General features: G+C 40.7%; 1 protein-coding gene across 1 annotated transcript in view; it reads left to right on the top strand.

The window, feature by feature from the left end:
* The window catches only part of ADGRB3 (adhesion G protein-coupled receptor B3), an 898,087-nt gene that overhangs the window by 387,644 nt on the left and 483,496 nt on the right, over nucleotides 1-26,947 (top strand). The window contains exons 9-10 of the mRNA XM_069599501.1: nucleotides 5,110-5,211; nucleotides 5,548-5,654. Coding sequence (XP_069455602.1) covers nucleotides 5,110-5,211; nucleotides 5,548-5,654 — 209 coding nt within the window. The remainder of the gene's footprint in view (nucleotides 1-5,109; nucleotides 5,212-5,547; nucleotides 5,655-26,947) is intronic.

Below are 26,947 nucleotides of genomic sequence, written 5' to 3'. Positions count from 1 at the left end.
CCCACATTTAAACCACTCATCTCAGTGATTCAAGAAAGTATTATTTCCAGATGGCAATGTCTCAAAGTGCATTCTTCATCTACTAACAACTCTAATGGGTCCTAACGATCTCCTAAACTCTGAAGTTGAATTAGTATCGAGATTCAGTTCAGTTCAGTCACTCAGTTGTGTCTGACTCTGTGCGACCCCATGAACCACAGCACACCAGGCCTCCCTGTCCATCATCAACTCGTGGAGTCCACCCAAACCCATGTCCATCGAGTTGGTGATGCCATCCAACCATCTCATCTTCTATCGGCCCCTTCTCCTCCTACCCTCAATCTTTCCCAGCACCAAGGTCTTTTCAAATGATTCAGCTGTTCGCTTCAGGTGGCCAAAGTATTGGAGTTTCAGCTTCAACATCAGTCCTTCCAATGAACATCCAGGACTGATCTCCCTTAGGATGGACTGGTTGGACCTCCTTGCAGTCCAAGGGACTCTCAAGAGTCTTCACCAACACCACACTTCAAAAGCATCAATTCTTTGGTGCTCAGCTTTCTTTACAGTCCAACTCTCACATCCATACATGACCACTGGAAAAACCATAGCTTTGACTAGATGGACTTTTGTTGACAAAGTAATATCTCTGCTTTTTAATATGCTGTCTAAGTTGGTTATAACTTTCCTTCCAGGGAGTAGATGTCTTTTAATTTCATGGCTGCAAGCACCATCTGCAGTGATTTTGGAGCCCAGAAAAATAAAATCAGCTGCTCTTACCCCATCTATTTGCCATGAAGTGATGGGACCGGATGCCGTGATCTTAGTTTTCTGAATGTTGAGCTTTAAGCCAACTTTTTCACTCTCCTCTTTCATTTTCATCAAGAGGCTCTTTAGTTCTTCTTAACTTTCTGCCATAAGGGTGGTGTCATCTGCATATCTGAGGTCATTGATATTTCTCCTGGCAATCTTGATTCCAGCTTGTGCTGCCTCTAGCCCAGCATTTCTCATGATGGACTCTGCATATAAGTTAAATAAGCAGGGTGACAATATACAGCCTTGACGCACTCCTTTTCCTGTTTGGAACCAGTCTGTTGTTCCATGTCCAGTTCTAACTGTTGCTTCCTGACCTGCATACAGGTTTCTCAATAGGCAGGTCAGGTGGTCTGGTGTTCCCATCTCTTTCAGAATTTTCCACAGTTTATTGTGAATGACTTAAATAGTATATTGTCCCCAGAACAAGAAATTTCTCACCGGTATCACACTCATATATAGGCATTCATGTATTCATTCAACATTGGATGACATCTCTGTGCCAGATACACCTTTATATGTAAGATAGAAAGGACCTAACATCCCGGGCAAGTTGTGAGGATAAATATATGAACATATAAATGTCAATGCTGTGTGGGAGCAGAACAGTAGGTGTGTCTGGAAAAGAGACAATTGCTCTTTCTAGGAGTAAGGTGTCAGGTTTAGTACAACATATGCTTTTTTTCTTTCACAAATTCTTTCATATCTGTAGTGTGCATCTGTTATTCTTGAAATTCCCTTTATCTTTCTTGGCTCGGTAATCAAATTGAGCTTTTGAAGGAAAAGAAAATAATTCATTTATTTTTAGATGATGTAGTGTGATTGCCATTACTGCTCTTATATGAAGAAAAACAAAGTTATATGTTTTGTCCCTTATGTTTATTTACTGTTGACACCTACATTTAATAACTCTGATATGACTTTCAGTTTATTAGAAATCATTTTATTTTGTAACATCCCAGAACTGTATGAATAATGATGAGTATTGGAAAGACTATTTATACATTTGAATATGATATAATGTTCAGTTTTTAGGTGTATTGCGATACTCTTCATGATACCAGTTGTCTGGCTGCTCACACTGTTCACTGAACTCACGGTAGGCAAGGCGCAAGCTAAGAGGCTGGAAGAAAATGCCAGGAACTGTAGGAACTGCAGACAAGTTTATTCTCTCCGGGCTGGAATAGCAGCCTTAGCAGCAGACATAACATAATACAACAGAACCCTTCTGGGCTTTTCTAGGTGAAGCATATACAGGCGAACACAAATTAGCTCGTGACCAAGTAGGTAACTCGTGATGCACACGCGCAGTGCTTTAAGCGAGCTCAGCTGTAGCCTAAACCTCCTGACGCACATGCGCAGTGCTATAACGGATCTCAGCAGTTACAAATGAATCTTATTATTTATAAAACGTGAGGCAAGAGAGCCTGACCACACCATCTTGGCTAATTTGCCCTCTCCCACAGTCCACCCCTTCAAGCTCTCTCACCTTACATTTGATATGCAGTCCATTTTCTGTGATATTCCTTCCCTTGGTGAGTGACACTGACCCTTGGATTTACCTCTTGCAGCAGCATTAGCTACAACAACAGTTACATCCCCAGTTCAGTTCAGTTCGGTTCAGTCACTCAGTCGTGTCCAACTCTTTGTGACCCCATGAATCGCAGCACGCCAGGCCTCCCTGTCCATCACCAACTCCCGGAGTTCACTCAGACTCAACGTCCATCGAGTCAGTGATGCCATCCAGCCATCTCATCCTCTGTCGTCCCCTTCTCCTGCCCCCAATCCCTCCCAATACATAGCAAAAGCCAATGCCAGGTATTGCCTGGAACTCATGTTGCAGTCCTTGCCCTCATGGGGCTAGAAGAACCACCCACCATATGTGGAGTGCCTTTATCTTGCGTGGCCAAGTCCAGTCCACCATCTGTCCTTGTGAAATTGCAGGAAAGCCTCCAAAGGGGCAACTCTACTCCTATGGGGTTTTTTTAAGGACCTAGAACCCCATAGGCACCAGGTCCACCCCTTCAAGGAGGGCATTCACAGCTCACCCACAAGATTCTTTCACAGTGTTCTAAATCTGCAAGATAGTCAGAGGTTAGTAGCACATCATGGACACAGCCTTTATACACTGTTGTGGGGAGAGACCTTCCAGCCTCTTAGCTCATGCCTTGCCTTCAGCAGTGTGAACAGAGAGACAGTTGGTATCCCCAATAGGATTAGCAATACAGCTGTTCTACTGAATCTTCAGCATGGGACACACAGCCTAAATTTCCACTATACACCACAGGACACAGCCCTTACGGTATGCCTTGGCACAAATCAGCCCACATTGGCATCTGGATACCTGATGGAACCCCTGCTAGCTCAGGCCCCCTTCAGGGTCTTCACACTTTCAAAATGGCATCTGCCACGCCATCCCTGTACCGCTCCCATGCTAGCCACCATGGAGGTCACCTCATAGATGGGGCACCCCACACAGGGTGCGAGAATAGCAGTCAGTGATCCAGAAGAAGTCAACGGGGCACTGTTCAAAATGGCGTCTGGCACGCCATCCCGCTACTTCTCCCAAGCTAGCAACCATGGAGGTCACCTTGTAGATGGGGCGCCCCAAACAGGGTGCAGGAATAGCAGTCAGGGATCCAGAAGAGGTCAGCGAGCACTGTTCAAAGGGCGTCCGGAGTGCCGCCAGGGAAACGCTCATCATCTGGGCCTCAGGTATTTGGGTTACATATCGACTGCCTCATGCCCAGTTCTCCCACCACTTGGGTCAACGCAGCCTAGTTACACCATTTACTCCCGATATGCTGGGGCTCCCCCACATTCACCCACAGGGTGCAGATGGCAGTGTTGATCCATTCCATGAAGGTGTGCGCTGCGTGAGCGACCCCTGCATGAGCTGCCTAGCATTCTGCAGCCTTTGTCTCGACGAGGGGTGACTGGTGATAGATACCAGTCGTTCTGCCCCATCCCCAGAACACAGGATACTGTCCACCTGTGTCCCAACATCACAAGAGCCATGCTGCCAAGGGTTCCCCTCGCCTTTGCCAAAATGGCATACCCAAGTCGACCAACTCCACCTGAATATATGGTCTGTATGTTGTGAACTCAGTCACAGACAGGGCCTCTTGAGGATGCCCACCCTGGGCCATAGGCTGCTCATGTTTCACCTTCTGCTGCACAATAGGCATTGCTGCCAAGTGGGACCCGTGGTCTCATAGCATTGATTATCGCCATCACTTACCGTCTTGTTGTCAGAGATGCTGGGTTCTTCAGGGCCACCGGGTTCTTGCTCTAATGCCAATGTATGTTGCTCTAGTTCTTCCAAGAGACTGCACACCAATGGTGCGTCATGGGGAGCACTATCCATACTCACCTGCAGGTAGTCAATAAAATCTGCCCCACGGTGCCAGCAGCAGCCCTTGCTGCCTTGTTCGGCAGGTGGGAACTCTTGCCTGTAACATCTTTTCAGTGCTATCCGGTGAGCCATCCACCACCTCCCAATCTTCCACTGGAATCCATGCCGAGAGGATCGTAGCCACATGGTACCACATGCTATGTGGTGGCTGCTGGTTCCCTCCAGCCAGTGGAGTCTCCTGCTCTTCTACCTGCTGGGTATCCTGCAACCTCTTCTGTGGAGCCTCAGGCTCCTCTACCAGCTGGGTATCCTGTTGACTACACCAGTTGTATCGCTGATCCTGTTCATGACACCAACTGTCTCGCTGTTCACACTGTTCACTGAACCCATGGTGGGCAAGGCATGAGCTAAGAGGCTGGAAGCAAATGCAAGGATCCATAGGAACTACAGACACGTTTATTCTCTCCTGACTGACACGACAGCCACAGCAGCAGACATATATAACACAACATAACCCCACACAACCCTGCTGGGCTTTTCCAGGTGAAGCCTATACAGGCGAACCTCACAAATGACTGAGCGGGTAACTCGTGTTGCACATGGACAGTGCTATACATGAGCTCAATTGTTACATAGTCATTATTCACAAAACGTGGGGTGAGAGAGCCTGACCACGCCATCTTGGTTCGTTTGCTCTCTTCCCCACAATAGGCATGTTCAAATGACTTTTTTTTTTAAGCCGAAGCTTTCTTTGAAACGTGCTTTTTTTCTGTGAGGATTTTGTAGAGAATGAAATGAAAGTTGGTGGTTTTTTTTCTGAAGACATCTCTAACATTTCAATAAACACCACACTTAAAAAAAGACAGCTCTCTTCAGTCAGAGAGCTGCATTTCAGGATTGCTTATTGCCAGCATTTAAAAAATAAACACCACGGGTGTTAAAAGTCCCTTTGTTTTAAATTGCAGCACCTTATGAAATATGCCCAGAGGATTATCTGATGTCGATGGTGTGGAAGAGGACTCCAGCAGGCGACTTGGCCTTCAATCAGTGCCCAATGAATGCCACAGGTAATGTAGGATGACTCTCAAACCCAGACAATGACCACCCACCAACAGCAGCCTGCTGTGTTCTTCTGTCGTGTTTTGTCCTATATCTAAAACTAAGTCTGTCTAATAAGCAGTTAATAAAGCAATTTTAGTAAAGGGCTTCCTAAGTGGAGCCTATGAAGAGATCTGGAAAATCTTGCCGATTCAATGGTTTCTCAGTGTGAGTAATGTGCATTGTGGAAATAATCAAAGGAACAATTTACATGCATGTTTAAGGCGTGAAAATGTACAAACCCAGGTTTTCAGCCTGCCTCCAAGCCTCCCTGTCGTAAAGCTCTCTGTTTTTGTGACTCGCAGGCACCGCTAGCAGACGCTGCTCGCTCAGTCTTCACGGAGTGGCCTTCTGGGAACAGCCGAGCTTTGCAAGATGCATATCAAATGAGTACAGACACTTGCAGCATTCAGTAGGTGCAAAGCCAGCTTTAGTACTTGCTCTGTTTAATTCCTGTTAATGATCTCTGTGTGAGAGTTTAGTCTGCTGCTATATAGTCAAATGGATAAAATCTCTGAAAATAACACCTGAAGTAAAAAAGTCTGTGCTAGAAAGCTAACTTTCATAAATCAGTGCTAAACTGTTTTATTTCAAGGGTTTGGGATTTTATGGATCCTGCTTGGATCCTGCTGTTTAAATGAATGGATCCCTTGTCTATTGGGGGAAAGTCCTGAATAAAATCTGTTACCTGGGTTTATCTATATGAGTTAAACTATATCACGACTGGCACATCAGTTACCTAGTGCATACGACTTATTTCAAAATACCATACATTTTTAAATTAAATTCTTCAATATTTTAGTACTCAGGAAATAATAAAGCTGTGTCATATAGGTATCAAAAATTTCACTGCATTTTGACATTAAGATACAAAAAAAAAAAAAGACAGTTATTTTATCAGAGAAAATTAGTTGCTCACAAAAGATGACATAGGACAAATTTCCAGAAATAGCCCCTCTTCTCCCACACATCATTGAATTATTCAGAATATGCTGTATGAATATTTTGAGCGCAGTTAAGTGTTGCTAGGTTTTTACCAGTGCAAGTCATTGTCATTTTCAGAGACTGTTGTCATTCATCCTGACAGTCGAGAAAGCTTCCTATGTGAACAAACATTATGGGGCACAGAACAAAATACAAGACAGAGCCTTGGAGAACCCAACATTGGAGGGGTGCTGTGCAGTTAAGAGCCCTGAAGTTTTGTTGTGCTTATATTTTCTTTCATTTTCTTTTTATTATTATTATTTATTTATTTACTTTTTATTTTTTAAAATATAAATTTATTTATTTAAAGTGGAGGTTAATTACTTTACAATATGGTACTGGTACTGTTGCTTACAAGTAAACATAATTTTAAAAAAATAAAAACTAAAGAGCATTCTTACTCGTGGATGGAGAAGTAGCTTGTAGAACCCTTATTAAAGAAGTGAATGTATTTGACTCGTTATCAGAAAACCAAAAAAGCACATTTTAAAAATACCTGAAAACCAAATGCTGTTTAGTATGTTTACTTTCCAAATCAGTAGTCAAACTGATGATTTATTTGGCTACGTAGAGCCTTATTTCTGTTGTTGTGTGTATATACATTTATGTATACACCTATATGTGTACATGGGCTTCCCTGGTGGCTCGGATGGTAAAGAATTTGCCTGCAATGTAGGAGACCTAGGTTCAGTTCCTGGGTTGGGAAGATCCCCTGGAGGAGGGCATGGCAAACCACTCCTGTATTCTTGCCTGGAGAATCCTCATGGGTAGAGGAGCCTGGCGGGCTACAGTACGTAGGGTCACAAAGAATCAGACATGACTGAGCGACTAAGCACAGCACACATATGTGTATATGCCTACATGATATTATATATATACACATTAATACAATTATACACAAATACATATATTTAATAATATATACCTACATGCATATAAGTATTTGGTGATATTTGACCTCACTGAGCTTTACTTGTGTCAAAATTAAAATATTTCAGAATTAAGTATAACCAAAGACTTTCATATGAATTTAATTTTAAATGAATTTTATTTTCACCTAATTTTAGACATGATACTTTATCTACTTAATCTTAATATTCATATTTATTTCTTATTTATTCATGGTAATAAATGAGAATAATTGTATCGATTAAGTAAACCATAGGTCAAGTCTTACAAATTTGTTAAAAATGAGTAATATCACTTGGCGTAAAATGTTTGCTTTTTAAATTCATCATTTTGTACAGTAATACTTAAATGTACTTGCCTTCTGTGAGTGCATGTCATCTGCTAATGGAGAGAAATAGAAACCCACTGTGAAATAGGAGAGAGAGTCTCATGTTGTGATTCACGTAGAAATCATTCAGTTAGTGATTGGACAGCCCATGTGTCTGTGCCCCTGCTCACTTGCAGGCAGAAATCAAGTGCATGCTTTTGCAGCATAAGAAACAGCCTCAGGGCATTCAGCTCCCACAGACGACCAAGCAAACTCTGCTGGGCACTTTCACAGATTAATTCCAGTTTCCACCACCACCTGCAATATTGCCATCCTTGCCTTAGTCCCATGGAAAGAAATTGAAGATCCTGGGAGCACTCCAGTTAAGTGAGGCAAGAGTGAAAGCTGCATCCCAGGTGCAATTGTTCCAAAGCTTAACCTTCTTTCTGGAAGTCATGCTCCCTTCTGAGTCTTTGATTTGAAATCCTCTGCCCTAGAATCTGGTGCTATAGGCACCATTTTCTGATTGTGTGTCCTTTGGAAAAGTCATGTGATCTCACTCAAGTCTTGGTTTGCTATGCAAGATGAACTTGATAGCGTCATCTTAGCATCTCTGGAGGTTGTGAATAAGAGCAGATGAAATATTGTATGTGAGATGTTTGCAATGTGCTGTGTAACTATGAGGTATTAATATCTACAGGTACAGAAAATGCATTGAGTTAAAAAAATTAAGAGTAAAATTTTACAGCTTAACTTGAAATGTACATGTGAAAAAATTATGGACAAATACAGATGGATGGATCGTTAGAAAGGCAGGCAGGTGGATAATTGAATGGATAGATCAGTGGATAGGATTGATGTCATATGTGTTTTTGCATGTGAATATGGTTTATATGCACATACAGAAACATACATATAGTTATACGTGCATACAAACACTCATCTACTACTTACCTGGGGACCATGGTCTTCTCCTTTACAAATTCAGGGGTGTGTAGCACCGAAGGATGCCTAATACATGGAGCTAATCATATGTACTCTCAAAGGTCAGTTGGAAATGAGGATTAAATCCTTTCCTTTGCATGCTTGTATGCTTATGGCTTCACATACTTTGAGTAACAAAGCTAGGTAGTACTTCAGTGTAGACTAGTTCTGATTCCCCAAACTTCTGAAATTGCTTTTGATGATTCTGCATCTTCTTTTCTAGTAGAGTTTGTTGTTTCACAATTTAATGTCCTATTTTTCTTGGGGTATTTAATTTCTTGCTGCTCTACATTTGTGAAACTCACTAAATGTTCATTGTCACCCACTGCAGAGACTTATTTAAAATAAGTAGATCTGTATTTTCCAACTTTTCATATATAGTTCACAATATATGTACACACACACTGACAGATTACAATATTTTATATACCTATTTTATAAAATGATATGAAGACTAAGTTGGAAATGACATATTGTCAACAAACATTAGCTGAGTGCATTCTATGACCTCTTACAAACCAGCTGAGGTAAAAAGGAATCATTAATTAGTTTAATATTATGAACTTACTCATCTGCCATATTGAATGTTTATTGAATTCTTTGAGGACAGAAATCATTTCTATTAAGCTTTATTCCTCTAGTGTTCAACACAGTGCTAAGTGTGTTCTAGGTATTCCATAAATGACTGCACCTTTTCTTATCAGAAAGGGGATGTGCCAGTTGGAGGGTTCTAAGAAGGTAGAATAAAATTTCATAAAATTTTATTTCATAAAAAACATAAAATTTCATGTTTGTGAATTTTAACCACATGAAATTAATAGTATTATCCCTCACCTGCAATTTTCCTAGTCCAAAACCATCTAGAAATGTGGAGTGATTTACAATTTTACTTTATGAAATAATTTGGTCATTGAAGGAGAATTTCAATAAGCTCCACTTCATGAAGTCTTTTTGGAAACTTTGTAAGATACAAAATTGAACACTGTGATCCAACTGCTGCTTATTAAAAAAGTGACAGATTCTTAAAAGTGAGAATAAAGGAATAGAGTGTTTAATGTACTGGGATTTTTGGACAATTCAGGGTTTTTTTTTCCATATGTTAATATTTAATTTCATACTCTGGGATACTTTTTGAATTTTACACCAGCAAGAAAGAAAGAATTTCAGAACCTATTGAGAACTAGGTACAGGGGCCAGGGACATTAAGAATACTGCTTTAAAAAAAAAAAAAAAACTTTTTAAATTATTTGGAGAAACTGGGTGGTACTGCGGGCCAAATGGGCCAGTTCCCCACACCCAAATTAAATAGACCATTTAGTCTTTCTTACAACTGAACAGTCAAGATAACTCTTTCTCTCTCTTCCTCTCTCTCTCTCTCACTCATTCTCTCCCTCCCACTCTGTTTTATTCACATTCGAGTTCATACTTACACATACACACGCCTGAAATGACAGATGACGTGGAACTAGCAGCTCTAGAACAAAAGGAGTGGAGTCAGGCATGCCAATGCCATCTCATAAATTCATCAGGCAGAAAAGTCACTTCTTCCATGGAGAGGAGTGTGTGATGGGGGACTGAAAAAGCTCACAGATATTCCTCTATATTCACAGAAATGGAAAGAATTGGTATAAATGTTTCCTTTAAAGTCATTGTGCCTTATAACCTCTGCTTTCTATTTTTCAAGCTGTCATTTAACAGTGAATAAATACAGAAGCTGGAGCAATAATCTGTCTAGTCACGGAAAGGTTGACTTTGTGGGAAAGGATGTCAAGGAACTTGATTTGTGGTTTAAGGACTTTGTTTATTCTGTGTTGCTCTACATTTATGACTGTTTATTAGGAGAGAGAGAATGATAGAGATGGATGGAATGGGACGTCAGGGGAGATAGAGCACAACAGAGACAGAGAGGCTGAGGGGGAGAATGGACTTGCTGGATCTCGAGGGTCCAGGGAAAGGAAGGTGGGCGGTTCACCCAACAGTGCTGACACTCTGTTCACTAGTCCCTCAGTTTATTACACATGATAAGCACACAACACAGGGTTGTGAAAACAGAAGTTCAGTTCAGTCACTTAGTTGTGTCCAAATCTTTGTGAACCATGGACTACAGCACGCCAGGCTTCCCTGTGATCACCAACACCTGGAGCTTGCACAAACTCATGTCCATTGAGTTGGTGATGCCATCCAACCATCTCATCCTCTGTCGTCCCCTTCTCCTGCCTTCAATGTTTCCTAGCATCAGGGTCTTTTCCAATGAGTCAGTTCTTCGCATCAGGTGGCCAAAGTATTGGAGTTTCAGTTTCAGCATCAGTCCCACTAATGAACACCCAGGACTGATTTCCTTTAGGATGGACTGATTGAATCTCCTTGCAGTCCAAGGTACTCTAAAGAGTCTTCTCCAACACCCCAGTTCAAAAGCATCAATTCTTCGGCACTCAGCTTTCTTTATAGTCCAACTCTCATATCCATATATGACCACTGGAAAAACCATAGCTTTGACTAGATGGACCTTTGTTGGCAAAGTAATGTCTCTGCTTTTTAACATGCTGTCTAGGTTGATCATAGCGTTTCTTCCAAGAAGCAAGTGTCTTTTAATTTCATGGCCGCAATCAGCATCTGCAGTGATTTTGGAGCCCCCCAAAATAAAGTCTGTCACTGTTTCCATTGTTTCCCCATCTATTTGCTATGAAGTGATGAGACCACATGCCATGATCTTCATTTTTTGAATGTTGAGTTTAAAGTCAGCTTTTTCGCTCTCCTCTTTCACTTTCATCAAGAGGCTCTTTACTTCCTCCTCACTTTCTGCCATAAGGGTGGTGTCATCTGCATATATGAGGTTATTAATATTTCTCCCAGCAATCTTGATTCCAGCTTGTGCTTCATCCAGCCTGGCATTTCTCATGATGTACTCTGCATACAAGTTAAATAAGCAGGGTGACAGTATACAGCCTCACGTACTCCTTTCCCAATTTGGAACCAGTCTGTTGTTCCATGTCCAGTTTTAACTGTTGCTTCTAGACCTGTATACATATTTCTCAGGATGGAGGTATGGTGGTCTGGTATTACCATCTCTTGAAGAATTTCCACAGTTTGTTGTGATCCACACTGTCAACAGCTTTAGCGTAGTCAATGAAGCAGAAGTAGATGTTTTTCTGGAATTCTCTTGCTTTTTCGATGATTCAGTGGATGTTGGCAATTTAATCTCTGGTTCCTCTGCCTTTTCCAAATCTAGCTTGAACATCTAGAATTTCTCGGTTCACATACTGCTGAAGCCTGGCTTGGAGAATTTTGAGCATTACTTTGCTAGTGTGTGAGATGAGTGCAATTGTGCAGGAGTTTGAACATTCTTTGGCATTGCCTTTCTTTGGGGTTAGAATGAAACTGACCTTTTCCAGTCCTGTGGCCACTGCTGAGTTTTCCAATTTTGCTGGCATATTGAGTGCAGCACCATCACCTTTTAGGATTTGAAATAGCTCACCTGGAGTTCTATCACCTCCACTAGCTTTGTTCGTAGTGATGCTTCCTAAGGCCCACTTGACTTCACATTACAGGATGTCTGGCTCTAGGTGAGTGATCACACCATCATGGTTATCTGGGTCATGAAGATCTTTTTTGTACCGTTCTTCTGTGTATTCTTGCACTCTTCTTAATATCTTCTGCTTCTGTTAGGTCCACACCATTTCTGTCCTTTATTGAGCCCATCTTTGCATGAAATGTTTCCTTGGTATCTCTAATTTTCTTGAAGTCGTCTTTAGTCTTTCCCATTCTATTGTTTTCCTCTATTTCTTTACATTGATCACTGAGGAAGGCTTTCTTATTTCTCCTTGCTACTCTTTGGAACTCTGCATTCAGGTGGATATATCATTCCTTTTCTCTTTTGCCTTTAGTGTCTCTTCTTTTCTCCGCTGTTTGTAAGGCCTCCTCAGACAGCCATTTTGCCTTATGGCATTTCTCCTTTTGGGGATGGTTTTGGTCACTGCCTCCTGTACAATGTCACAAGCTTCCGTGTCTGTCTATCAGATCTAATACCTTGAATCTATTTGTCACTTCCACTGTATAATCGTAAGGGATTTGATTTGGGTCATACCTGAATGGCCTCCTGGTTTACACTACCTTCTTCAATTTAAGTCTGAATTTGGCAATAAGGAGTTCATTGTCTGAGCCACAGTCAGCTCCTGGTCTTGTTTTTGCTCACTTTTTGAGCTTCTCCATCTTTGGCTGCAAAGACTATAATCAGTCTGATTTTGGTTTTTACCATCTGGTGATGTCCATTTTTACAGTCTTGTGTTGTTGGAAGAGGGTTTTTGCTATGACCAGTGCATTCTCTTGGCAAAACTCTGTGTGTCTTTGCCCTGCTTCATTTTGTTGCCAAGGCCAAAATCTTGCCTGTTAGTCCAGGAATCTCTTCGGTTCCTGCTTTCACATCCAGTCTGCTATGATGAAAAGGACATCCATTTTTGATATTAATTCTAGAAGGTCTTTTAGATCTTCTTAGAACCATTCAGCTTCTTCGGCATTAGTGCTTGGGGCGTAGACTTGGATTACTGTGATATTGAATGATTTGCCTTGAAAACAGACATCATTCTGTCATTTTTGAGAATGTACCCAAGTACTGCATTTTCGGCTGTTTTGTTGATTATGAGGGCTACTCTATTTCTTCTAAGAGATTCTTCCCCACATTAGTAGATGTAATGGTCATCTGAATTAAATGTGCCCATTCTGGTCCATTTTAGTCCACTGATTCCTCAAATGTGAAAATAGAAAGGGGATAACAAATCTCTCCTGGAAAAGTCCACGAAGAAAGCAATGATTTCTGGTCTGGCACAGGTCTTGGACAAGGTGAATTGGGAGTCGCTATGAATTAGAAGTTGCCATCTGTCCAGCAGGAACATCTCTCAGGTTCTCGAGGGAAGAGTGTTAATTCATATCACTCAACTTAGTGAACTCCTTTTTTCACTTTAATTTTTACCATGGTGTGTTGTTTCTGCCATACAACTCAAGACAGCCATAATTATGCATCATCCCCTGCCTCCAGAGCCTCCCTCCCTTCCCCTCTTTCCATCCCTTCAGCTCATCACAGAGCGCCAGTCTGGGCTCCCTGTGGTACACAGCAACTTCTTCCCAGCTATACCTCTTAAATCTGATAGTGTATGTATGTTGATGCTACTCTCTCCATTCGTCCCACTCTTTCCCTCCACACTGTGTTCAAAAGTCTGTTCTCTGCATCTGTGTCTCTATTCCTTCCCTGAAAATAGGTTCATCAATACCGTTTGTCTAAATTCCATATATATGTGTTAATATATTTGTTTTTGGTGGTCTCTTTTTAAGGAGTAATGGTTACTCCAGGAAAAGGGGTCTTCGCAGTTGCTCCCTCTCTTCTAGTGAAGTACATTACCCATTACCTTCTGATCTAAAGTAACAGTCTTTATCACTCCAAGACAATCACAGTCCTGTAGAGGATGTTTCAAAACTACTAGTGTGGAAGTTCACACTGGCCACTGGTGCATTTTGAGCTTCTCATCATGCTTTAAGGTAGCTTATCCTTCCAGTTCATAGAAGCTGAGTAGGAGTCATAATACAAAACAGATCACATCATAACATTTGCTTTATATTAATATATTTTCCCTGCCTTCCAGGTGAATTTTGCTCCATTGCAACAAAACTTCTTACATATCACACTTTGTTGACTACCACCTCATTGCACAAATATCCATCACATTGCCTAAAAAAGAATAATACATTTGATGACTACAGCTTATTTACAGTAAAAGAAGAAAACAATAGGTACCATAGTTTTGTTTACATTTGCTTATTCTTTTTTTGAGTGAGTAATTTTGGGACAAATAACCTCATGCTATTGTCCAGCCCAGAGAAGGCAATGGCAACCCACTCCAGTGCTCTTGCCTGGAAAATCCCATGGACGGAGGAGCCTGGTAGGCTGCAGTCCCTGGGGTTGTGAAGAGTCAGACATGACTGAGCAACTTCATTTTCACTTTTCACTTTCATGCATTGGAGGAGGAAATGGCAACCCACTCCAGTGTTCTTGCCTGGAGAATCCCAGGGATGAGGAGCCTGGTGGGCTGTGGTCTATGGGGTCACACAGAGTTGGACATGACTGAAGCGACTTAGCAGCAGAAGCAGCATGGTCTAGCCAACCAGGGGAACTAGCCTGATTTTAATTTTTGAATATTCACTAATTAAATAAAGGTGAGTGAGCCTGAGAGAACAAGAATTTGTTCTACCAGTGGTTTTTTTTTTGTTGGTTTTTTTTTTTTTTTTTTTTGCAGTATTATGTGTCTGGAACACAGCAAACAATGGGGGTAATTCTGGGAGAAGTTAGATCAATAGCTTTTTAATCCTTGCTGAACATTGCAACCATGTGGGAGTTCTTAAAAAATACCAATGGGAAGTTCACTCAAGGCCAATAACATGGAGTTATTACCAGTCTACAGAATACACTCAGTAACTGTATGTTAATATTATTACTAATTATATTAATTTGGCATTCATATAAATGTATTTCTATTTACATGTATAAAAAATGGATGTTCACATTATTTTTCTCCTTTTAAGTACTCAAGACATAGCATGTGACTGCCTTTCTATTTTTGATGCCAAGTTTCAAGAAGTTTCAAGTTTCTGCTGAGTTTGTCAGAGTCCTCACTTCCGGAGCTCAGATAATTATTGCATAATCCAACAATACCAAGGAAAAGTTGAAAAACATTACTACCTTTAAAATGGACAGAAGGCTCTTAATTTTATTCAAGGCCACATGTTAAGGTTTTGTTATCTGAGTTCAACTTCACAATCCCCAAATTTTTAACATGAGGTCTTGAATAAAATTATGAGTTTCCTGAGTGTTCATCAAATGATAATAGCTAACATTTATTGAATGGTATCTGCCCTGAGGGAGCTGACTGGGAAAAAAAAAATCAGAAGGAAGACGTTAATTAAATCTTGTTATTTTAAGCAATTCGTATGTCAAAGTTTACAATATATTTCATGGACAAGATAGAGAATATTTTAGGCTTTGTATTCCATATGGTCTCTGTTCTAAATACTCAACTCTGGTTTTGTAGCATAAGAACAACCATAGACAATTAGTGAACGTGGCTGAGTTCCAGTAAAACTCTTACAAAAGCAGGCAATGTGCTGGCTTTGGCCCACAGGCTGTATGTAGTTCACTAACTCCTGGTCTATAGTATACATTTTAAGTTTTTTATTTTTCTTTTGTAACATTTCAATTCTATGAGAATTCTCCATCAAAGAATGGACAGATTTTATTTTGTTCTTCTTTTCTTCTTTATTTTTAAAAATTTTAACCAATCATTTTACATTTCTTATCAGCAAAATCTGTTATTTGGATAATCTGTGAAGGACTTGTTTTATTTCATCAGTTATATAATCTGTCATATCTAATCATTTTTTATTAAATCTCAGGCATTGTGTAAAACAAATGTAGGATTTGGGGACGATATTGAGGGCAACCAAAAAGCATTCCTGTTTTCCTTCGTTATTCAGATATAATGAGGAACTGAAATTTTAATGTAGCCGAGGATTGACCTGGGTCAAGAAGTTTCACAGTTTTCTTAAGACTATATCCCCTTAGTCTCCTTTCTCTGCTGTGTGTGTTATACACTTTAGACAGAGAGCTTATGTGTGGCCATCCCATCAGCCCTGAGAAAGTGTAGAAGATTCAGCTCTACCCTTCAGAGGGTCCAAGCTTCCTGTCCAGGCAACTTCAAATGCATCAGATGTCGTGAGTGAGAGACAATTGGTTGCTTAAAGCTGGACTCCTTCTTCAGATTTAGAAAAAAAGGCATACTTAAGGATGGAAAAAATGCACTCCACCTTTTAAAAGTGTAAAAGGAGTATCCTCAGCTTCCTACACATTCCAAAGATCCAACAAATGTTTCACTGGGAAAAATCCCAGTTAGACTTTTTAGGGACCCTCCAGTTCCCATTATAGCTCTCCAGCCCTGAGCAACCAAAAAGCATTAGTTTCTCTTTCTACCCTAGAGAGCCTCTGCCTGGGCTGCACCTGCCCCTCATTTCTTGCCAAAATTTAGCAGACATTCCAAAGCGGGGAGAAAACTGGCTGAAATTGTTTTCCTATCTCAAAAAGGATCTCTTCTTCCTGGAAATGTAACTTATCTCTTCCATAACTTTCTGAAGCTCTAAAGAAAATTATTTTTATAATCCGTTAATTTTTTTCTAGTTATAGTGGCAAATACATTGGCCTTACAGGAATATATACTCTGTATATGTTCTATACTCTACTAAAATAATAATTTGTCACTGTATTATATTAATAAAATATAAAAATATTTTAGGCACATATGATAGTGTTTCCTAGGAAATAGTAAGGGAGTGTATTAAATAGATGTATAATTAAATACTTCTAAAGTTATACTTTACTTCCTCTTTTCTAAAAACTTATTGATCATATCTCTAAATCCCAGGAGAATTTGAAGTTTCTCCCCAGTTATGAATTTAGTGGCTTGATGAAAAGATATTAGAGTTAGTCTTTAGGGATTGAAATCTACTGACTTGAAATTTATCCATGGAATGATTTAGTAGAATAAACCTGTACAGAGCAGCCTGTTTAGGCTGATACCAAAGGAAAATATCGTAAAAGAAAGCCTACTCTATTATTTAATTGTTCCTCCATCCATTCAACTACCTAGTAAGTTATTCTACAAATACACGTTGAACTTTATCGAGGTGCAGCACAGTGTAAGGATACAACATGAGAGTGATACACGCAACAAATACAAAATAAACTAGACCAGAAAAGAGAGAAAATAATTCCAAACCGTGACATGTCAGAGGAACTTAACCAAGTGCCAACATAGGGAATAAAGTTTGGGGACTGATTGAGATAAGAAGGGTGTTACGTATCTTTGAGAAAATGACATTACAACTGTGACTTGAAAGATGAGAGAGATTCAGACATACTAGGAGTGCAGAGAATGAGTTTTTCAGGGCATGAGTGTACATTCTACTGAGGAGAGTGTACATTCTACTGAGGAGAGTGTCCATGGAATTTTCTAGACGATACTGGAGTTCCAGTCTCCTATTCCAGGGCATCTTCCAGACCCAGGGATCGAACCTGCATCTCTTCCGTCTCCTGCATTGGCAGGTGGATTCTTTACCAATGTGCCATCTGGGTAGCCCTCTATTGAGAATAGCACATGGGAAAACCTTGAGGTCTTTAAGGAAGCGGAACTTGATCCAGTAGCCAGAGGTAGTGAGCAGGAAGAGAGTGCCATGAGATGAAGTTGGAGAACTAGGTAAGGAAAAAATTATTATTTTTTTCTGTGCCTTAAAGACCTTTGCTGAGAGTATGGATTTTATTCTAAGGGCAGTGGAAGCCATTGACAGTAAGGAGGGATGTGATTCAATAATGAAAGAGGGTTGTAGGGCTCTTGAAGATAGGCTGAAGGGGCAGGACGACAGGCTGTGGAGCTCACTGCAAAATCCAGAAGAGCGAGGACGGTGCCCTTTATTAAGGCTGAGTGAGCACATGCGACTGTTGCTGTGTCCTTTTCTGAAACGAGAAGGCAGGCTGATAAACATAATGGATAGCTTGAAGCAGGTAGGCTTGGGGGTTGCCACAGGTTACATGAAGAACTCAGGGTACAGCTGGCCAGAATAGACATGACTTTTCTCCAGCAAAGTTGAGTTTCTTGGATGCGAGCGTAGTGAATGCTTGTGGTAGAACTAACATGTTTTCCCAAAACTGTAAGTAGAAGCAGGACCTGGGAGCTTGTTAGAAATACAGACTCTTAGACCTTGTGCCAGACCTGCACTTAAAAATTTGCCTTTGTGATTCATATACACATTAAAATTTAAGATACACTGTGGTAGATTTTGCCTAGGGTTGCAGTTTTGGTAGATGAATGCAGAGAAGTTGAGTGAGTGCTGGCTGGCTCTGTACCATCACAAGACGTGCTATGTGAAGTAATCCCTAAGTCTCCTCTGCTGGGCACATGAAAGGATCGTGCTTCTTCACTACCTTGAAGTTAGGCATACACATGTGACTAGTTCCAGCCACTGCTTGTATGTGGAGGTGACCTCTGTTATTCCAGGCCTGAGAATGTCCTTGCCAGTGCAAACTCCTTCATCCTCTGTCATGCCAAGCACTGGAGTGGCTAGGATAAACAGAGCCTCCCTGATGATCTGAGTAGTGTGACTGAGAAATAGATCGCTTTGCTTTTAGGCACTGAGATTTTGGAGTTGTTGTCACAGCATAACCTGTCCCATTCTGACTGATGCAATGTCTCTAGAACTAGGAAACTCCAGTAATAGAAACAGAATTGAAAAAGCCTCCAGGAAGGAAGATCAGTTACTGCCCTGCATCCCACTGGGCAGGTCTCTGAAAGTCTGGGTCCCCACCTGTGACCGCTAAAGTGCTTTGAGCTCATGCACAGGGCCTAGTGCTGGCTCAGAATATAATAATCATTCTAGATTTGTTTGGTGTTAGGGAATTCCACCTACCAAAGGCCTTTGCCCAGGAATGGTGCTTCTTCATTTTGGCTAGAAATTAAGACTATTTCTATTTGTTTATTTTTACAAGGAGATAAGTTTATTGTACTCTTATTCTTACTTTGTAAATGTCCAGGTTTTACAGAGTATTAAAAGCCTCTTGATGAAAGTGAAAGTGGAGAGTGAAAAAGTTGGCTTAAAGCTCAACATTCAGAAAATGAAGATCATGGCATCTGGTCTCATCATTTCATGGCAGATAGATGGGGAAACAGTGGAAACAGTATCAGACTTCATGTTTTGGGGCTCCAAAATCACTGCAGATGGTGATTGCTACCATGAAATTAAGACACTTACTCCTTGGAAGGAAAGTTATGACCAACCTAGACAGCATGTTAAAAAGCAGAGACATTACTTTGCCAACAAAGGTCCATATAGTCAAGGCTATGGTTTTTCCAGTGGTAATGTATGGATGTCAGAGTTGGCCTGTGAAGAAGGCTGAGCCCTGAAGAATTGATGCTTTTGAACTGTGGTGTTGGAGAAGACTCTTGAGAGTCCCTTGGACTGCAAAGAGATCCAACCAGTCCATTCTGAAGGAGATCGGTCCTGGGTGTTCTTTGGAAGGAATGATGCTAAGGCTGAAACTCCAGTACTTTTGCCACCTCATGCGAAGAGTTGACTCATTGGAAAAGACTCCGATGCTGGGAGGGATTGGGGGCAGGAGGAGAAGGGGAAGACAGAGGATGAGATGGCTGGATGGCATCACCAACCCTATGGACGTGAGTCTGAGTTAACTCTGGGAATTGGTGATGGATAGGGAGGCCTGGCGTGCTGTGGTTCATGGGGTCGCAAAGAGTCAGACACGACTGAACGACTGAACTGAACTGAACTGAGGCCGTGGATATAAACCTGGCTCCGTTTTCAAGATTCAGTTTGTTCTCATAATAGTACCTTGCAATCTTCAAATTCATGGCATCTCTCTCACTTCAGAAATTCCTGGGGCAAGAAATTGGGGTACTTGATGCACTGTGGTCAAATGCTGTCCATCCTGGATTCTGGGCAGTACATTTTTAATTTATGCAGGGAATATTTAGCTAAATCACCCCATCATGTTGTCATTAAACAATTTTCTCTTCAAATTTGAACTCCTAGCCCTAAGATGAATATGTGTTTTTATATCAAATATAGAGCAACTTAAGAAGTATTCATGTAACTAAAACAAAAGAGATGCCCTCTTTTTTACACAGGATGATCTCTGTCTTTCATGGAGACATCAGATAGATCTGTAAACCATTTAAGACCATCATCTAGGGAGTGATTTTTGTCTTAAAAGTGGGCAGTTATGAACTGAAGCAAAAAGTACACATTTAGACCATTGCTTTAGGAAAAGAAGTTTCTTCTATAATTATATTTTAATTGAAGCCACTTAGAGGTGCAAAAACCTTTAATATAACTTACAGATGGACTGTAGGAGTTGATGCTGAAAATAATATATAAATATATGATTTTAAAGTGTGTCATTTGCACAGAGCGACTACGATAAACCTTTTTTTAGGATTCACACAATAGAGGCAACTGTGACTGGCAGTAGGAGGCATAAAGTGAAAAGAATAAGGTTATTTCAGGAACACAGCTACTCCTTAAACCATGACCCTCACCACATCTCTCTACATAAATAGCAGGGAGGCTTAATCCAAAACTATAAAAAGCTACTATCTTTAGACTTCAGGTTTTTTGTTTGTATGTTTGCCCTTCACTGCTGCTCTTGTCAACACTATTAAATGTGAATGACACAGAAACTTTTAAGGATTGTCCTTTGGAGCAAAAATGCACACAAAGTACTGCAACATGTACAGATATAAACAGTGATAATTGTAACTTTACAAGAAATGTTAAAATTATAACTGTTTGTAAACTACTTCAGTGACTAAATGAAGAGAATTAAAAAATACAGCCCAAGGAAAATAGACGCCTTCATGTACCCATGGGGGCTTTTTCTCTCCACTTGAATAAAACTACAGACAACATCTTTTATGAGTTGAGTTGAGATAATCGCTCAGTCATGTCTGACTCTTTGTGATCCCATGGACTATAGCATGCCAGGCCTCCCTGTCCATCACCAACTCCTGGAGTTTATCCAAACTCATGTCCATTGAGTTGGTGATGCCATTCAACCATCTCATCCTCTGTTGCCCCTTCTAATACTGCCTTCAATCTTTCCCAGCATCAGGGTCTTTTCAAATGAGTCAGTTCTTCACATCAGGTGGCCAAAGTATTGGACTTTCAGCTTCAGCATCAGTCCTTCCAATGAACACCCACGACTGATCTCCTTTAGCCTGGGCTGCTTGGATCTCCTTGTAGTTCAAGAGTCTTCTCCAACTCCACAGTTCAAGAGCATCAATTCTTCAGCATTCAGCTTTCTTTATAGTCCAATGTTCACATCCATACATGACTACTGGTAAAACTATAGCCTTGACTAGACAAACCTTTGTTGTTAAATTAATATCTCTACTTTAAAAAATGCTGTCTAGGTTGGTCATAACTTTCCTTCCAAGGAGTAAATGTCTTTTAATTTCATGGCTGCAGTCACCATCTGCAATGATTTTGGAGCCCTCCAAAATAAAGTCTCTCAATGTTTCCATTGTTTCCCCATCTATTTGCCATGAAGTGATGGGACTGGATGCCATGATCTTCGTTCTCTGAATGTTGAGCTTTAAGCCAATTTTTTCACTCTCCTCTTTCACTTTCATCAAGAGGCTCTTTAGTTCTTCTTCACTTTCTGCCATAAGGGTGGTATCATCTGCATATCTGAGGTTATTGATATTTCTCCCAGTAATCTTGATTCCAGCTTCTGCTTTATCCAGTCCAGCATTTCTCATGTTGTACTCTGCATATAAGTTAAATAAGTAGGGTGACAATATACAGCCTTGACATACTCCTTTTTGGAACCAGTCTGTTCCATGTCCAGTTCTAGCTGTTGCTTCATGACCTGCGTACAGATTTCTCAGGAGGCAAGTCAGGTGGTCTAGTAGTCCCATCTCTTGAAGAATTTTCTAGAGTTTCTGTGGTCCACACAGTCAAAGGCTTTGGCATAGCCAGTAAAGCAGAAGTTGTTGTTTTTCTGGAATTCTATTGCTTGTTCGATGATCCAACGGATGTTGGCAATTTGTTCTCTGTTTCGTCTGCCTTTTCTAAATCCAGCTTGAACATCTGGAAGTTCACAGTTCATGTACTGTTGAAGCCTGGCTTGGAGAATTTTGAGCATCACTTTACTAGCGTGTGAGATGAGTGCAATTGTGTGGTAGTTTGAGCATTCTTTGGCATTGCCTTTCTTTGGGAATGTAATGAAAACTGACCTTTTCTGGTCCTGTGGCCACTGCTGAGTTTTCTAAATTTGTTGGCATATTGAGTGCAGCACTGTCAGAGCATCATCTTTTATGATTTGAAACAGCTCAACTGGAATTCCACCTCCACTAGCTTTGTTCATAGTGATGCTTCCTAAGGCCCACTTGACTTCGCATTCCCGGATGTCTGGCTCTAGGTTAGTAGTCACACCAATCACACAGAATCACAATGACCCAATGATTATCTGGGTCATTAATACCATTTCTGTCCTTTATTGAGACCATCTTTGAGTGAAATTTTCCCTTGCTATCTCTAATTTTCTTGAAGAGATCTCTCGTCTTTCCCATTCTATTGTTTTCCTCTATTTCTTCGCATTGCTCACTGAGGAAGGCTTTATCTCCCCTTGCTATTCTTTGGAACTCTGCATTCAGATGGGTATATTTTTCCTTTTCTCTTTGCCTTTCCTGTCTCTTCTTTTCTCCACTGTTTGTAAGGCCTCCTCAGACAGCTGTTTCGCCTTGATGAATTTCTTTTTCTTGGGGATGGTCTTGATCACTGCCTCCTACACAGTGTCACGAACCTCTATCGATAGTTCTTCAGGTACTCTGTCTATCAGATCTAATCCCTTGAATCTATTTGCCACTTCCACTCTGTAATCCTAAGGGATTTGATTAAGGACATACCTGAATGGTCTAGTGGTTTTCCCTTCTTTCTTCAATTTAAGTCTGAATTTGGCAATAAGGAGTTCATGATCTGAGCCACAGTCAGCTCCCGGTCTTGTTTTTGCTGACTGTATAGAGCTTCTCCATCTTTGGCTGCAAAGAATACAATCAGTCTGATTTCAGTATTGACCATCTGGTGATGTCCATGTGTAGAGTCTTCTCTTGTGTTGTTGGAAAAGGGTGTTTGCTATGACCAGTATGTTCTCTTGGCAAAACTCTATTAGCCTTTGCCCTGCTTCATTCTGTACTCCAAGGCCTAATTAGCCTGTTACTCCCGGTATTTCTTGACTTCCTACTTTTACATTCCAGTCCCCAATAATGAAAAGAAAATCTTTTTTGGGTGTTTCTTCAAGAAGGCCTTTAAGTTTTCATAGGACTGTTTAAATTCAGCTTCTTCAGCATTACTTGTCGAGGCATAGACTTGTATTACTTTGATATAAAATGATGTGCCTTGGAAAAGAACAGAGATCATTTTGTCATTTTTGAGACTGCATCCAAGTACTACATTTCAGACTCTTTTGTTGACTATGATGGCTACTCCGTTTCTTCTAAGGGATTCCTGCCTGCAGTAGTAGATACAATGGTCATCTGAGTTAAATTCACCCATTCCAGTCCATCTTAGTTCTCTGATTCCTAGAATGTCGATGTTCACTCTTACCATCTCCTGTTTGACCACTTCCAATTTGCCTTGATTCATGGACCTAACCTTCCAGGTTCCTATGCAAGATTACTCTTTACAGCATCAGACCCTGCTTCCATCACCAGTCCCAATCACAACTGGGTGTTGATTTTACTTTGGCTCTGTCTCTTCATTCTTTCTGGAGTTGATTCTCCACTGATCTCCAGTAGTATATTGGGTACCTACTGACCTGGGCAGTTAATCTTTCAGTGTCCTATCTTTTTGCCTTTTCATACTGTTCATGGGGTTCTCAAGGCAAGAGTAATGAAGTGATTTGCCATCCCCTTCTCCAGTGGACCACGTTTTGTCAGAACTCTCCACCATGACCTTTAGTCTTGGGTGGCCCTACGTGGCAGGGTTCACTGAGTTAGACAAGGCTGTGGTCCATGTGATCAGATTGGTTAGTTTTCTGTGATTGTGGTTTTCATTCTGCCTGCCCTCTGATGGAGGAGGATAAGAGACTTATGGAATCTTCTGATGGGAGGGACTGATTGAGGGGAAAATTGGGTCTTATTCTAAGGAGTGGATCCATGCTGAGAAAATCTTTAATCCAATTTTATGTTGAAGGGTGGGGCTATGTTCCCTCCATTTGACCTAAGGCCAAACTATGGTGGAGGTCCTGAGGATAATATTGACCTCCTTCAGAAGGTCCCAGTCAGTGCCCCCAACCCTTTAGCAGGCCACCACAGACCCACACCTCTGCTGGAGACTCCTGGACACTCACAGGCAAGTCTGGGTCAGTCTCTTGTGGGGTCACTGCTACTTTCTCCTGGGTCCTGGTGCACAAGGTTCTGTTTGTGCCCTCCAAGAGTCTGTTTCCCAGTCCTGTGTAAGTTCTGGTGGCTCTATGGTGGGGTTAATGGTGACCTCCTCCAAGATGGCTTATGCCATACCCACGTCTGCTGCACCGAGTTCCCCTGCCCCTGCAGCAGGCCACTGCTGACCTGTACCTCCTCAAGAGACACTCAAACACAGTTCTGTCTCAGTCTCTGTGGGCTCTCTGGGTCCTGGTGCACGCAAGCTATGTTTGAGCCCTTTGAGCGTCTCTGGCAGGTATGGGGTTTGATTCTAAATGTGACTTTGCCCCTCCTACCATCTTGCTGGGGCTTCTCCTTTGCCCTTGGATGTGGGATATCTCCTCAGAGTCACTCCTGTGCCACGCAGCTGCCACAACACCACGCAGCTGCCACAGCACTATGCAGCTGCCACTCCAGTATCTATAAAGTCTTTTCTATAGATTGGTAAATGACTTTAGCAACACCTCCACACTGCATTTCAAATCAACGACCACTACTTAATAATTGACAGCATCTCAGCAGTCTGGAAAGTTGCTTGCCAAGCCTCTTTATTTTTATATTCTTTTTTCATATGAAAAAGATTTAGTGTCAAAACAAGCATGTTTGAGGATGACTTCTAACTATTAAAGCATTTTGACAGTTTCTAACAAAAGTGTTATATAAAACCTGAGTTAAATGTGTAATGGTTAAGTGTATGGACTCTGGACTCTTAACTGCCTGAGCTCAAATCTCAGGACAGTTTAGGAGCTGTGTGTTCCTGAGGAAGGCATCTCACCGCAGCATGTCTCTGTTCCTTCATCTGTTACATGTGGGTAATTACAGCACCTCTAATTGTTTTAAAACTCAAATGAGATAAATCAGGTAAAACGCTTAGTCCCATGTTTCCCATAAAATAGGCACTTAATAAATGCTATTATATTTTGTGGTAATTATTGCTATGATTTTTCAAAAGGTTTCCAACTGTAGAAATTTAACAACTGTAGAAATTTAAAATTTGCCTATTTATATTAATTGGATAGCTCTTAAAAGGCAGTTCTGTCAGGAAATGTAAATATTCCCTAATTATCACATACTTCTTTGTTTTGAATAATCATGGACAGCTATGTTTTTGCATTGTCTACTTTTGAAGATCACAGTTACAGAAGGAAAAAAGAAAATTCTTCTATGGTTTTGGTTTCATTTAACAAGCACTTTGAGAAGATACCTTTGCGCCTCAGACAATGTGCTGGAAATTACAGGGTAAACAAATTGAAAAAGAAACTACAGGCCCTTTAGAGTTTACAGTCTAATAGAATGGATGAGATAAGAACACAAACACTATAATATTGTAAGATAGAGCAAGATTACTTCTATGAGGTTTGAAGGTACAGATCATATCATGATTGCAGTTATCTGAAAAGAATTCAGGAAGGAGAAAAGAAAGATAACAATTTAACAAAAGGATTTGGGGAAAACATTTAAAGTCATAGAAGTGCATAATTCAGGGAGTAACAGCAGGATCCCTGGGCTTTCTTTGGGAATGGTGAGTAGTTCATTCTGTTTGGCATTAGGGACCCGCAGCAGTAGAGGTACAGTGGGGTGGACCAACATAATACTTCACAGATCATGCTGAGATTCTGCATAAACTATGTCAAGACTATTTTAAAAAGGTGCATGATAGCTGAGCTCAAAAGAAAGACAAAAATATTTAGATATCAGGAGTGAAGGAAAAGAAGAAATGAATGCGAGAGTCATAGGGGGAAGTTGATACCATAGCAGCCTGGCGGGGTTTCTGATTATACATGAATCCTGGGTACTGGAGGTTGAGTTTCTAAAGCTTTGTTAGATCTGGTGACAAGAGCACCTTCCACATGAGTCGTGGAGCAAGCTGGCCTGTACAAGGCTAAGTCGTGGAACAAGCTGAATCAAGCTCCCTGCAACAAGCTGGCACTATCTTGACTGCTCTGGCTTCATGGATAAACAAACTCTATAGATCAATGATAGGTCTAAAAAAATTAAGTTTATACAAGATTTTAGGAAAAAGAGGGAAGAAATTACCTTTCAGAAACTGAAAGGCTAGCTGAACTATAAATAGAAGGAATTAACATGGAGATTAACATAAAGTGATACAGTATCATTGAATTGCCTGAGGCCCTCTCCCTCAGAGAAACACACTCAAAGCTAGTCCCTAACAACTCTTTCACAAACCAACAGCATGAGGGTCCCAAAGGATAAACACACCTCAATGAATATGAGTTGACAATAATTTCAAATATCATGAGGGAGAGTTAGCAAACACAAGAATCAAGGGAATTAGTGATGCAAGTAGAAATATTAGAAAATATGAAAGAAATGATCATGTGTTTGTTGAAAATAATTTGAGCAATAAAAGAACAGAAGACACAGTTAAAAAAATGCAGCTCTGTGCAATAATGATCTAGAACTTCTATAAGTGGAAAATAATGTCATTGAAACTAATGAGCAGAATAAAGAACCAGTTAGATATACTTAAGAAAG

This window comes from Ovis canadensis, chromosome 9, assembly GCF_042477335.2.
Source record: "Ovis canadensis isolate MfBH-ARS-UI-01 breed Bighorn chromosome 9, ARS-UI_OviCan_v2, whole genome shotgun sequence".
Taxonomy (NCBI): Eukaryota; Metazoa; Chordata; class Mammalia; order Artiodactyla; family Bovidae; genus Ovis; species Ovis canadensis.
Note: the sequence above shows the minus strand (reverse complement) of the source record. Positions and strands in the feature narration are given on the sequence as shown.